Here is a 15,456-nt window from a genome sequence, read left to right on the forward strand (position 1 = left end):
CAGCCTGTAATTCATTTATTTGATATTGCTTGTTTCCTCCAATTTAACTCTAAGCTCCATGAGGAGAGGGATCTTGTCGGTGGTGTTACAATGGAGTCTGAGGGTTTGGGTGCATGGCATAAGGATTATGTGTTATATGAGTGAAACCTGGGTTTGAAAGCAGTTAATCAAGCATTATTTGTTTAAAGAACTAATTCTAAATATGAGACCTCTCTGTTTGGGTGGAAATTAATCTTAATTGTCTCGTTTCAGGATGAGCTAATAAAAGCAATTACAGCCCGCTCAGCCAGGCAAAGAAGTTCTGAATACTCTGATGACTTTGACAGCGATGAGATTGGTATGTGTGAATATGGAAAAGTAAACCACTTGTCCTTTTTTTGCTTCTTTAGTTGCATTTAGCCCATCCCTACAAAAACAATCACTTGCGTTAAAATAATACCTACAAATACACTGGTTTTAAATTTCCAACTTTTTAATGAGTAAAAAGCCATTCATAACTTTTAAGAAGTTGTATGATTGTCTTTGTTTATTTCTGAGCGTGTATACTGAAAATGTAAATTAATTGATAGGTTTGCAGTGAAAGGATGTCTGTCAGTTGTAAACCATGTTGGACACAAGTGTCGACCCTATGAGACCCTCCAGCGAATTGAAAACTAGGGCCTGTGGAACTAAACTTTGGTGCACATCAGAATCACTTTTGTAATGCTTTTTATAAGTCAGATTTTTTGGCTATAATAGGGGCTCCGTTTTAAAAGCCTAGCATATCGGCACTGGTATTTTAATTTGGTTCTTTGATTATGTAAAAATATTAGCATTTTAGGTTTCAAGTGTAAAGACACATAATTCCAACCTCGCAAGTCAGTGTATTATACTTTAATATTCAGTGAATAGCTCTTGATATTGTCTTTAAAAGTAATCAGAACAATAGTTAAATCATTGCTATATAGTTAAGTTAGCATTCTTTATCAACCTTCTCATAGTAAAAGCTAATACTCTGGCATGCATGAAATTGTAGTTCTGAAATTTTTATGGAAAAAAATATAATTAGCAAATAGCCAGTAAAATTCTTCCACTTATCGATGTTCTCGATTTTATATAATGAAGTCATTTGCAGATAAAAGCTTTACAGTCCAAAACCCAGCTTAAATATCCCATGTCATTGTTATTTTGCGGGACCTTTGGATGATTCTCAGAGCAAGTGTAGGGCTTGGCACACTCTTCATACTCAGTAAGTATGTTTTGAATAAATTAATGAAATTGAAATTTTTATTTCATAAATACTGACGAAAACTCCCTAAGTTAGCTGTGTCTTAGAACTGCAGACCTGTTGGTAAAACAAACTTGCATCCATTCTAGTTGTAAGTTCATTTTACAACCTTAAAGATCAGTTTTTAAGGTTGTCTTTTTGATTAATGTAAACTTCACAACTTTAAAAAAGACTGTGGAAAACATTTTTTCTCTCCCATTTTTCAGTTTCCTTAGGTGATTTTTCTGATACCTCAGTAGATGAAAATTCAGATAAGAAAAAAATGAATGATTTCCATTTATCAGATGATGAAGAAAAGAATTCCCCAAAACTATCTTTTTTGAAAACCAAGAAATCAAACATTGACATGACAAAAGATGAGCCAGCTTTCTCTGCCAAAAATGATGAGGACATGGCACCTGATGGTTGTGGAGACGTGGTTGGAGCTCCCTTATCTGAATCTCAAAGTGAAGACCAGGAAATTGAAAAAGACAAAATTAAAATGAAACCTAAACCCAGGATTCTCCCAGTCAAAAGCACATCTTCAGGTAATTTGTTAGGTTGGTGTAATCGCAGTTCTTATAAACTTATTTTCAGATAATCACAAAATATCTTTATATGGTAGCTGGTAAATATTTAAGAAATAGACTGACCTTTGTAATTTCAATTTTTTTTTAACTTTCATTCAGTCTTGAGAGACAGAGAGACAGAGTATGAGCGGGGGAGGGACAGAGAGAGCGGGAGACACAGAATCCAAAACAGGCTCCAGGCTCTGAGCTGTCAGCGCGGAGCCCAACGCAGGCCTGGAACTCACGAACGGTGGGATCATGACCTGAGCCGAAGTCAGCTGCATAACTGGCTGAGCCACCCAGGCTCTCCTGTAATTTTAGACTTATAAATCAAAGTAATGGATTTATAAAACACATAGTTCTGGCATCCAGTTGTATGTCAGTCTTGCATCTATGCTGGTGCCTTTTAGAAGGTCAGACAGAGTACCTTGTCATTCACAACTGTGGCTCCCAAAGCTTCTCGAGCCTTGCGAGGCCTTTGGGCTTCAGTTTTGTTTTCAGGGGTGGACTGCAATGCAGTCCTTTCTAATCCATTTTACACTCCAGAAATTAGTATTACAGCGGCATTAGAACTAATCCTTCAAACAATCATTTCCATGCCATCATTTGCCAGAAGATTTTCTGACATTTGAGTATTTGAAGGGAGAGAGTTTTGTTGTTGGTGTTGTTGTTTAAGCCTCCAACTTTCCTTCAGAAAAGAGAATCTCTATTTAGTTTCTCTGTTCCCTGGGAAAATCCACTGAAACTCAGTTTCCTGAAGGGAAGTTCCTGGTGCGATTGGGAATATGGTAGTTTCTCCACAATTCTACTGAGCTCTAGGCACAGTGAAGTGAAGATGATGTGAAGCAAGAACCAGACTCTCTGAGGCCCCCTGAGCCACCACACAAAAATATGGGCATAGAAGATTAAGGGTTTGGTGTCTGTTATTTAGCCCTTTTTTCCTATTTTATAGAAAAAAGATTTGTTGATACTTACCTTCATAAAAGTCTATTTCCTTTATATCATTAAATACAGTACTGGTAAATATTTCATACTTCACCTGTTAGGTATCACTGGTAACATCAGGCAGAACTTTATTTCAGACATATCCCATTACCCTTCAAATAAGAAGATATGAACAGAGCAGGAAAAAAGCCACCGTGTGTTAATTACAGGTGACCTTGGCAAATAGGGTAAGCCTTATTGTCTTTATGAGGAGGAGGATGAAACCTGTTCTTCTTGTTCTACAGAATCATTTTGAGACTCTATGGAAGTGTGTCTGAGAAACTATATAAGTCTACAAAAATATAAGCACAAGGCCTAATGAAACAGAATTAAAGTGCTGAAATGTACCTTCCCGGTGTACTGAATAGCATCAAAAATGAAGAGAAAGGGAACATAAGGGAACTTGGCAAATATCCAGTAGTTCACCATTTTCCAAAACACAGTCTACAGTTTGTTCATTTGTATCATTGGAAAAACACAGAAATATGGAAATTTTAAAGTAATTTCTTTATGAGAGAACTTGTTGGAGCCATTCAGAAAGAAATATGCATGAGAGATCTTTAAGAAGGATAGAGTAGACAGTGTTTCCTAGTCCTAGTGAATTTGGAAGTCTATTTTTATGGATTATATTTATCCTACTTGTCTTGATTCTGCAAAGCTTTTCATTAGGTACATAAGAAAGTATAAACACACAGAAGCTAAAATTTGGTCTGATGTAGATAGAAGCATATAATTAGAACTTTATGGTAGATAATCATCAATAATCCACCTATTTAATACCTTTTTTAAAAAACCTGTGACAAGCTAAAATGAATAAAGAAATACTTTTCTTAAACCACAAGATGGCCCCAGGATTCTAAACACTATACACAAACGTGCAATACCTTATTTTTAAAGTCATTAGCCATTTGCAATTCGCTATATGTAATGTAAAACTAGTTACCAAAAACAGGTAATCATTTACATTTAATTATAAAAGAAAGCATTTTGAAAATGTATAGAAGTATTTTTTTCTTTCCGAATTGACCATATTTCTAGAAGTGGAATTGTGGTATAAAGTATATTAAAGTCATTATTCCTAGCCTCTTCAGATTGAAGAAAAAAATTGAGGCTAGTGGTCAGTGCCTGGCATATACAATTCAGTAAGTATTTTAACATATAAATGAATAAATGCATGATTCACTCCTGAAAGAAAGAATGTGGTTCACGGGTTAAGCTTTATCCCTCTCTAAATTTTTAGACTCTTTTTCTTACAAATTTGGAACTTAATATTTAAAAAAAATTTTTTTAACATGTCATTTTTGAGAAACAGAAAGAGACAGAGTGTGAGTGGGGGAGGGACAGAGAGAGAGAGGGAGACACAGAATCCAGAGGAGGCTCTAGGCTCTGAGCTGTCAGCACAGAGCCCGATTCGGGGCTTGAACTCATGGACCACGAGATCATGACCTGAGCTGAAGTCGGACACTTAACCGACGGAGCCACCCAAGCACCCCTAGAGCTTAATATTTTTAATGTGGTGAGACATTGCTAAGTAGCAATTAATGCTTTATAAAAATATTAGAATCTGAAAGTTTCATTTGCTCTTGCTTGGCTTTTGGAAAAAGTAGACTCTCATTTCTTCAAGCAAATGTCACATGGGCAGTGATTGTAGAAAGTAATTTTTACAGGGTATGTTATTTTTATTTTAACATGAAAATGACTACAGGCATGAACTTCAGAGTCAGGGTGCTCTTGCTTTAATCCCACAAACTAGAGTTTATGATCATGGGTGTACAACCTCTTTGTTCCTCATTTATTTGTCTGTGAATTGGGCAGAATAGTTGAACCTGCGCTAGAGGTTTGAGACAATTAAATGGGTTTATATATTTGAAGTGTTTAGAACAATCTGGTGGGAATTCAGCACTTTTCTAAGTGCTCTTATTATTTATTTTATTATTTAGCATTTGCTCATAAGCAGATCAATTTATTTCTCCACACAGATTTATTGTGAATATAGTTTTATTTCCATAATGTTACAAGTGCTGTGATGATAACTGAGAATATGACATTATAAAGACCTAATACCAATCCTCCAAGACTGTCATAGTCCGTTTGGGCCACTGTATCAAAGCACCATAGACTGGATGGCTTTTAAACAACAGAAGCCTATTTCTCACAGTTCTGGAAGCTAGCAGTCTGAGATCACAGTACCAGCATGGTCAGATGAGACAGAGCCCTCTTCTGGGTCTCAGACTTCTTATCGTATCTCTGTGTGGTAGAAGGGGTGAGGGAGCTCTCTGGAGCCTCTTTTATAAGGGCACTAATCCCATTCATGAAAGTTCCACTCTCATGGTCTGATCACCTCCCAAAGGCCCCACCTCCTAATGCCATCAACTCTGTGGTTAGGATTTCAACCCAAGAATTTGAGGGGAGGGTGGAGACACAAACATTTAAGCCATAGCAAAGACTTTACAATTGAATGGCAAAGTATATAAAAGGTACCTAAGGAAAGTAGGTACCTAAGTTTACTTGAGGGCATCAGGGAAGTCTTCCTGGAAATGGCAATAATAGTAATAACTGACAAATAATAGTACCCACAGTCAGAAGTCTTGGTTGCAAATGACTCAGCTCAGACTTCAGTGGAAAGAGGAATTTATCACTTAATTGAGCATGGATGTCAGAAGACCTCTCTTTAGGTGTGATTAAGTCTAGAGAGAGTCCTTTTATGTCATCTGGATTCTCTCCACTTCTGTCTTCCCTCCCTGACTCCGAGACCTTCTCACTCTCTCCTCCCACCCCTGTCACTGGCCCAGTTACTCCATCCCTTGGTCCAGTTGTTTTTTGTCTGTCTGTTTGTTTGTTTGTTTGTCTGTCTGTTTGTTTGTTTTTTAATCATTTGGTCTCTTTGTCTCAGCCATCCCTTCACTTGGCAGGAAAGAATGCCACTAGCAGTCTCCAAATCGTATCCTCACAGATGCATGTGATCTTAAAGGTATATTCTCCAACTCTAAATAGAAGAGTACTGACCTCCTGACCACCTGCTGTGGACAGGGGAGATGAAGTTTCTGTGATATGCTGGGAGGGTGGGGTGCATTGCGGACCCCCCCTCCTTACTGAGGTACAGAGGAGGTATTTGTTAATCCACTAGAATCACAAGGATGGAGAAGAGGAGAGACTACCCCAAAGAAAACAGGAGTGATGGACACACCAAAACCAAAACCAAAAAACAAACAAAGAAAGAAAAAGGAAGGGAATAGTTTACCAGAGTTATCAATGTTCATTGAGTACCATACACTTTATATGTATTTTCTTACTCAGGTCCCACAGGTGCCTTAGGAATTCTTAACTCATGTTACCGACGGGAAAACTGAGGTATGTGGAGGTTATATGATTGTGTAAGAGTATGGTGCCAATGAGTGTCAGAGCCAAGGTTCAAACATGAAATATCTTAAATAGACAAACTCATCCAGAGAGCAGGTAGAATGGTAGTGGCCACGGCCTTTGGGGAGAGGAAAAGGGCATTTGCTGTTCAACAGGTGTAAAGTTTCCCTCAGGCAAGATGAAACGTTCTAGAGGGCTGCTGTATGACACGGATCCTTTAGTTGACAATACTGTATTAGGCACTTAAAATTCGCTAAGAGGGTAAGATCCCTTGTTAAGTGTTCTTATCACAGTAAAAAAAAACTGACTCAGCCCCTTCTTTCAGGCATTATACAATATTCCGCTTACACTGAGGCTCGAATGGCATGCAAGCATTTGTCAGGAGAAGAAGCAGCAGGCGGACATTCTAGGCAGAGGGATCAGCTTGGGTAAAGGTATGGTAGCAGGAGGGTCTGTGGCGCAGCCCCAAGAGAGCAGTGAGCCGAGTATTTCAGGAACACAGGCTACAAAGTGGGTGTACCAGGAGACAAGGCAGCGCTGGTAGCCAGGCAGAAGACCATGAGACCTTTTATACCGTTCAGAGGCAATTAAGCTTTTATTCGGTAGGATTGGATGCTGGGGAGCCATTGGGGAATTTTGTGGGGAAGAGTGATGTGATCTGATTTGCATTTTGTAAATATCTCTGAGGCGGTAATCTAGGAGAGAGCAAATGAGTTGCTGATGGCGGGGATGTGGAAAGTGGGGTAAAAGAGAGATTTAGCAAGAAGACTCAACAGGGGGTCCTGATGCTTCGGACATAAGGGGAACATGAGAAGGAATCCAGGATGGCTTGAACATTTGGCCCGAGTTGAGAACATAGCTAAAATTGGCAATAAAACATTTATAGTGGTGCCAGCTTGGTATGGTGACGGAATCTTCTAGCAGCATTCATAAGCCCATTTATAGCTAACGAGGAGGAAGGTGTTGATTACTTCAGTTTTGAAGTTTGTCAGAAGAAAGCACTGGTAGAACAATGGAGAAACGAATATGTGTAACAGGTAACATTTAAGCAAGAAGTTTACGTAAAACGCTTTCTTACCTTTGAGGGCTGGAAGTATACCAGCATTACATTGTCGTTTTAAACTTGGAAGTAAGGGAAATAGTAACTCAGACGCTTTAACAACTGTGGAGAAGTTTTATGGACTCAAAAGAACACAGTTCACAAATGTAGTTCTTCGTTCCTCTCTCCAATGAGAGTAGCACTCCTGTCCCCGGTACCCACATCATCTTCATGCTTGTGACGCAACTTACCTTGCTCTTACAATTTCTTTTGTTTAGAATCATCTCCCCTCCAAATGTGTAAATCCTTGGACAGGGTCATTGTCACTGTCTTGATTATGAAGTCCAGCAATGTGAGTAATGTGTTCAGGGCCTGTACAGCAGACATTCAATCAAGGTTTATGGATGAACCCCCTCATGTTATAGAGGCAGAAACTGGGGCACCGTTGGTGTTTTGTTTTTTAGTTGTTATTTTTTTGACTATGAGAGTTCATAAACTTGAAGAGTCAACTTCTCACAAAACTAAACTAGTTACTTCCAGGATGGCAGCTACTTTGAAAAAAAAAAAAAAAATTGACCTTGAACTATGGCTCATTTGTGCTTCTTGGAGCTCTGTGTAGAGAAGGGTTGTGGGCTTCTGGACTGTCCAGGGAAGAGAGCCAAGGTGCATGGACACAGGAGGGAAGTATGGCGGCACCTTAGGGTGTAATTGAAGTCATGGTCATTTTTTTGGTATGCTCACCTTAAAACACTTTATTTTTTGGCAGAAAACAACAGCAGCCTTGAAGCAGACAACCACTTCAGGCCTTCACCTCGGCCACGGAGCATGTTGAAAACACACAGCCACAAGGAGGAGAAAGATGGGCCAGGAGAAGATAAAACAACTGCTCTCCGTGAAGAATTAGAGCCACATTCTGCGCCTTCCCCCCTCCCAGTGCTAAATGACGGACAACTAGAAGCTGAGAAAAAAGCATTCTCGGAAAACCTAGATCCTGAGGTTAGTGCTACTGTGCAACTGCTGAATTTGTTCTTGAACTCAGGTCTTTGCATCTGATTATGAAGAAGAGAATTTGTGTGTGTGTGTGTGTGTGTGTGTGTGTGTGTGTGTGTGTGTGTTACATGTTCTTTTCAGCACTTGATAGAGAAATTACTTATTTTGATTTATTTTGACAAGGAAATAATTTAAAGATGTTTTTAATATACAGTATTCCATTGAATCTAAAGCTCCAACTGTAAGATATAACACAGATGTACATAACATTATTTTATGTACTGCGAAGAAAGAAGAAAACTCTGACAATGAATCTGTAATCCACCAGTAATTATAAGATGCACCATCCAATTCCAGGGAAAGTAAATGTGAAAAAAAGAAGTTGCCCTTTTGAGTCTATGCAATAATGTCTGTCTTTAATTGTTCAGAATTTATAGTTTTAGGGGTGCCTGGGGTGGCTCAGTCGGTTAAGTGTCCGACTTCAACTCAGGTCATGCTCTCATGGTTTGTGGGCTCGAGCCCCATGTCGGGCTTATGCTGACAGCTCAGAGCCTGGAGCCTGCTTCAGATTCTGTCTCCCTCTGTCTCTGTTTCTCCCCTGCTTGCACTCTGTCTCTCTCTTGCAAAAATAAATAAACATTATTTTTTTTTTTAATTTATAGTTTTAGTCACATATCTTTGAATTATATAACTTATGGCTAAGAAGAGTATAGCCAGTGTCATTTTATTTTATTCATTTGGTTTTATTCACTCAACAAATATGTGTGTGTGTGTGTGTGTGTGTGTGTGTGTATGTTTTAAATGTTTATTTGTTTATTTTGAGAGAGAGAGAATGTGGTGGAGAGGCAGAGAGGGAGAGAGAGAGAGAATCAGAAGCAGGCTGTGCACTGACAATGCCCCCAATGCAAAGCTTGATCTCACGAACTGTGAGAATACTACCTGAGCCGAGATCAAGAGTCAGGCACTTAACCGACTGAGCCACCCAGGCACCCCTCAGCAAGTGTATATTGAATGATCGTGGCAATGTCCCATATTTGGGGAGGATACAGTAAATGTGATCCTTCAGGATTTCATCAGAGAGTACACTAGGTATTGTTATTAGGGGAGAACACTTGGGCCCCTCTCTTCACCTTTCACTATGTTAGTGAACTTACACATAACAGTTCAGAAGGAGTTAAGTATGGGAAGAATGTTTGCTCTCCATAATCTGCTTTAGCAGATCAGGGAAAAGAACTAAATGGTACCTGGTTGAGCTTCTTTCTTTTTCTCCTCACTCCTCTGTGGTGGTGTGCGTGTAAGGATCCAGTCCCTTCGAGGCGGCACAAAGGGAGCTGGAGCACCTCCTTCATGTTAGGACTAAACAGATGGATCCTTCCAATTCAGAGGGGAAGTGTGAGCACAATAAGCTACTGATTCAAATTTGGCTTTGTAGTTTAGCTTTACCAGTAAAGCCGACAATTTGATATAAATCTATCTGAGCTCAAGGTGCTATTTCCTAATTTGTTCTGAAATCAGGAGAAGAAAAGAGGGTGTAATCGAACTGGTATTTTTTTATATTTAGTAAAACTAATTGCCCACGTGGGTTTTGTGTCAGTATACCGTAGCTACTGTAACAAATTGCCATGAACTGGATGACTTAAAACAACAGAAATTTACTGTCTCCATTCTGGAGGTCAGAAGTCCAAAATCAAGTTATGGGCAGGGCCATTTTCCCTCTGGAGGCTCCAGGGAAGAATTCTTCCTTGTTTCTTCCAGCGTCTGTCGGTTGCCAGCAGTCTTTGGCGCTCCGTGGCTTAGAGCTGCCTCACTTCCATCCCTGCCGTCATCATCATGTGGCCTTCTCTTCTTCCCTGTGTCTCAGTGTTTCCCTCTCTTTTCTCTTAAAAGGACACCAGTCATTGGATTTAGGGCCCACCTAATCCACTCACTATGTTCTCATCTTCACTAATTCCTTTTGCAAACACCTTGTTTTCAAGTAAGATCACATTCTGAGGTTCTGGATGAAATTTTGAGGGAACACTCTTCAAAGTGGCACTGACACCTAACTTTAGATGCTCCCTGCTAGCATTTCTGCATCCCTTGATTAAAAAAAAAAAAAAGAAGAAGAAGGTATTCCTAAAGTTTTTAAACTAACATCATATTATGACAAGATTTAATCAAATGAAATATCAACCCATAATCGCACCATTTAATAACAACTACATTCATCATTCTTATTCCCCTCTAGGCTACTTTCCTATACCTGTTTCAGCATACTTGTCATAACGTAATTTGTATCCTACTTTTTCTTTGTCTCTTAGCATTGGGTCATAAAGTATTTCCACATTGCTGGGTGATCTTGAGAAGACTACATTCACCTTACTGATTATAACATAGCCCATAACATAAAACTCTTATGTTATTTCTGGGTACGTTGGATACTTCTATTTTTAATAATCCGAATGTTCCCTATTTCTCATTATAAAGATCTTGCGGACTATGCTCTGAATCTTCTTTAAGCCCACCTCCTCAGGGATTTCTCATCTATTTTTTGTTCAGCTCTTCTCTCTTCTATGTCTATAACCTTTGGCTCTTCACTGGAAGTCAAAGACTGGAGGGGTCTGTGTCTATCCGCATTCTACTATGCTCAAGTCTCTTTAATTGTGTATACACTCTCGCTTGATACCACACCTCTTCCCCCCCAACCTTACCTTCCTGCAAATGTCTCAGCTAGATTTTGAAAGGTGACATTTACTTTCTTACCATCCTCACCTCCTACCTTTCGTGTGTATATGTGTGTGTGTGTGTGTGTGTGTGTGTATGAGAGAGAGAGAGAGAAAGGTGGAGATGATACGTATGTATGTATATATGTCAAACTTAGCATTCCTGGGATAAGATCTGGTTGATCACAGTAGAATATTTCATTGTGGGATTTGATTTGTTAATATTTTGTTAAGATTTCCACATCCATACTTATAGAGGCTATTTGTCTATATTTTTTTCCTTGTAACGTTATTATCAGGCTTGGGTATCCTATGAGTTGGGGAGTATCTCTTCCTCTTTTATTTTCTAAAAGTTTGGTACCATTTTTTTTCTTTAATTAAGAGAATTCACTAGTGAAATTGTCTGGGATTTTCTTTGTGGAGAGGTATTTGATAGTAAAGTGTATTTTTTTTTAATTTTTTTTAACGTTTATTTATTTTTGAGACAGAGAGAGAGCATGAACAGGGGAGGGGCAGAGAGAGAAGGAGACACAGAATCTGAAACGGGCTCCAGGCTCTGAGCTGTCAGCACAGAGCCTGATGCGGGGCTTGAACTCATGGACCGTGAGATCATGACCTGAGCCGAAGTCGGACGCTTAACCGACTGAGTCACCCAGGCGCCCCTAAAGTGTATTTTTTGATAGATATTTTGGTATTCAGGTTTTCTATTTCATCAATTTGGTAATTTAGGTCTATTAAGAAATTTGTCCATTTCATCTGAGATGTTGAATCTATAAACATGAGGTTGTGATAATTCCTTTATTCTTTTGATGACAGTGAGATTATCATAACATTCCATCTTTTATTTCTAATATATAGATTATGTTTTCTGTCTTTCTTGTAATATCTTGATAAGCATCATCCAGTTTTATTAACTTTTCTAAGAACCAACTTTGGCTTTGTCAGTTTTCTCTGTTGTTCGTTTCCAATTTCACTGATTTTCACTCTTCATTTTTTTTCTTCCTTTTTTTTTCTTTTACTTTGTTTTGGTTTAATTTGCATACCCGTAAGTTGGAAAATGAATTCATTGATTTTAAGCCTTTCATCCTTTCTATTAAAACCTTTGAATGCTATAAATTTCCCTCTCTGCACTGCTTTAGCAGCACCCAATTTTTAATGCCTTTTATTTTCATTATCATTTCTTTTAAATATATTTTCTAATTTCCTTTGTGATTTCATTTTTGGCTGATTGGTTAATTTGTGGTGAGTGATTTTACTTTCAAATATCTGGATTTTCTCTATACGTAATTTTGTATTGATTTGTAATTTAGTTTTGTTATGATCAGAGACTAAATCTTACATGATTTCACATTTTACAATTTTTTTTAGATTTTTTTTTTTATCAATCAGCCTAAGTGTATCTTGTGAAAATTCCATTTGCATTTACAGAAGATGTAAGTTTTGCAGCTGTTGGATATACTGTTCTATAATTTCTGTTTGGCCAAGGTGGCTGGTGGTATCACTGAGATCTTCTCCATCCTCACTGATTTTTTTGTTTGGCTGGTTTACCAAGTACCAACAGTGTTAAAATCTCCAGTTATGTTTGTGAATTTGTCTGTTCTTCCCTTTAGATCTATCAGTATTTTATGACTCTATTAGGCACATACACATTTATCAATATTATGTCTTGACTCTATTTACATTATGAAATGTTTCTTCCTCTGGTAATTCTCCTTATCTTGCAGTTTGATTTGTCTAATATTTCAGCTTTGTTACTATTGGTGTTTGCATGGTTTATCTTCTTGTATCATTCTCTGCAAACTATTTGTGACTTTTTCTTTTTTATATAATTTTTATAATAATTCTTTTATAATAACTGTTAGGTTATAAAAAACTGTCACTTTTTTTTTTTTTTTTTTTTAATCAAACCTGACAGTCTTCTTTTTAATTATTGTCCATTTGGGAGTGCTTAGTCCATTTACTTTTAATTTAGGACCAATTTGTTGCTGTGTGTTTTCTATTTATCTGTTTTGTTTTGTTTTTTAAGTTAGTGCTGTCATTGTTGTTCCTCTGTAACATTTTCCCTGACTTTTTTTTTCTTTTTTTTCCTTGAGAGTTAATCACATAGGTTTTAGTTTCCAATTTTGATTCCTCTATTGCCTTTTTAACTGTACCTATTTGTGTTATATTTTTAGTAGTTGCTCTGTGGATTACAAGATGCAGATATAAATTCTCACAATCTACCTAGTGTCAATACTGTACTATTTCATATTTAATATAGAAATCTTGTCATAGTGTAGTTCCATGTATTCCCTCATCCATCCTGTTATTGTTGTCATAAACACTGCATTTACATATCATATAATTCCCACAATACAGTGTTACAATTTTCCTTTAAAAAAACTTTTTTGTCTTTGACTTTTAAGGAATTAAAAGAAAAAAAAGAATAAATATTTACAGTTTTCTTAAATATGTCTACCATTTCTAAGGATCTTTATTCCTTCCTATAGATCCAGATTACTTTCTGGTATTATTTCCCTTCAATTTTAAGAACTTATTTTTATGTTTCTTGTAATGCAGGTTTGCTAGCGATGGGTTCTCTCGATCCTACTTATCTAAAAAATATTTATTTCATCTCCATTTAAAAACAATTTTAATGTTTATTTATTTTTGAGAGAGAGAGAGCATGAGCAGGGGAGGGCAGAGAAAGAGGGAGCCACAGAATCCAAAGCAGGCTCCAGGTTTAGTGTCAGCACAGAGCCCAAAGTGGGGCTCAAACCCGGAACTGTGGGTCAGCTTAGCTGAGTATATATACTTCTAGGCTGATGACAGTTTCTTTCTCATCAACCCCATTCCCCCAGCTCTTTATTAGTTTCCATTGTTCCTGGCCGGTATTATTTCCGGTGTGAAATCAGCAATAATTCATTTTGTTGTCTTCCCATGTATGTTTTCTTTTTTTCTGGCAAAATGTTTTCAAGATTTTTTTTAAAAAGGTTTTTTATTACAATAGTTTGACTGCAAGGTAACTAGATGTGTGTTTTTTTTTTTTAATTTTTATCCATTTATTTACTTAGAGAGAGAGAGAGAGAGAGCGCACAAGTGAGGGAGGGGCAGAGAGAGAAAGGGAGAGAGAGAATTCCAAGCAGGCTCTGCACTGCCAGCACAGAGCCCGATGCGGGGCTCAATCCCACGAAACTGTGAGATCATGACTTGAGCTGAAACCAAGAGTCGGACACTTAACTGACTGAGCCACCGAGATGCCTGATGTGTGTTTTGTTTTTTAATATTTATTCTGTTTGGGTTTCACTGAGCTTTCAGGGTCTATAAACTGATACTTTCTTTGAAAATGGAAAGTTTTTATGTATTTTTTTTCCTGCCCTAGTTTTCTTTTCTTCTCTTTAGTATTGAAATCTTTGATATGTCTCATTCAGTCTCTAAAATTCTGTTCATGTTTCTTCAGTCTTTCTTCCCTTTGTTATTCAGATTGAACAATGTATTGGTCTGTCGTTGAGTACACTGCCCATTTTTGCCATCCCTGATCTGCTGTTGTCTACCCAGCAGATGTTTTATTTTAGTATTATAGTTTCCAACTCTATAGTGTCCATTGGCATTTTTTTTATTTTTCGTATATTTAATAATAAGATCCCCATCTAGTCAACTTCCATGCATGTATTTCCTCTAAGTGCTTGAAACTATTTTTAATACCTATTTAAAGTCCTCATTTGTTAGTTGCAACATCTGGGTCATCTCTAGCTTGGCTCCTAAGGACTGTTTTGTTTGTTTGTTTGTTTTTAGTGTTTTTTTTTTTTGTTTTTTGTTTTTGTTTTTTTTTTTTTTTGAAAGACAGAGAGAGACAGAGTGTGAGCAGGGGAGGGGCAGAGAGAGGGAGACACAGAATCTGAAGCAGGTTCCAGGCTCTGAGCTGTCAGCACTGAACCCCATGCGTGGCTCTAACTCATGAACCATGAGATGATGACCTGAGCTGAAGTCGGATGCTTAACCGAATGAGATACCCAGGTGCCCCCCAAGGGCTGTTTTTATTATTTTTGTTTTTGTTTTCATAAATATGAGTCACCATTTTCCATTTCTTCACCTATCTAGAAACTTTTTGATTGAATGCGGTATATTATGAACAATATGTTATAGAGATTCTAGAGTCTGTTATGTTCCTCCGAACATGTGTTTTAGTGTACAGATATTGTGGCTGGACTCAAATTGCCAAGTCTGGGGGTGCCTGGGTGGCTCAGTCGGTTAAGCGGCCGACTTTGGCTCAGGTCATGATCTCGTGGTCCGTGAGTTCGAGCCCCGCATCGGGCTCTGTGCTGACAGCTCAGAGCCTGGAGCCTGTTTCAGATTCTGTGTCTCCCTCTCTCTGCCCTCCCCCGTTCATGCTCTGTCTCTCTCTGTCTCAAAAATAAATAAACGTCAAATTGCCAAGTCTGTCTCCCTTGCCATGGATATCAACAGAAATCTCTACTTAGTTCTTTTGGTTTCTAATTGCTCTGATTTTACAGGATCTTCCAATGTCTTCCCTGTGCCATGCATAGATGAACCAAGGGTTTGGGACGAATTTTGTAAACAAATGTT

The 15,456-nt window shown here is 38.0% G+C and overlaps 1 protein-coding gene across 3 annotated transcripts in view; it reads left to right on the forward strand.

Annotated features, from left to right (window-relative positions):
• Positions 1–15,456, forward strand: part of MAP9 (microtubule associated protein 9) — a 38,241-nt gene that overhangs the window by 1,742 nt on the left and 21,043 nt on the right. For 2 of the 3 annotated variants that reach the window (XM_045464840.1, XM_045464847.1), the window contains exons 3-5: positions 253–337; positions 1,474–1,794; positions 7,965–8,194. In XM_045464840.1, coding sequence (XP_045320796.1) covers positions 253–337; positions 1,474–1,794; positions 7,965–8,194 — 636 coding nt within the window. The remainder of the gene's footprint in view (positions 1–252; positions 338–1,473; positions 1,795–7,964; positions 8,195–15,456) is intronic. The other variant, XM_045464852.1, reaches the window with a different exon arrangement.

Source organism: Leopardus geoffroyi, chromosome B1, assembly GCF_018350155.1.
Source record: "Leopardus geoffroyi isolate Oge1 chromosome B1, O.geoffroyi_Oge1_pat1.0, whole genome shotgun sequence".
In the NCBI taxonomy this organism is placed as follows: domain Eukaryota; kingdom Metazoa; phylum Chordata; class Mammalia; order Carnivora; family Felidae; genus Leopardus; species Leopardus geoffroyi.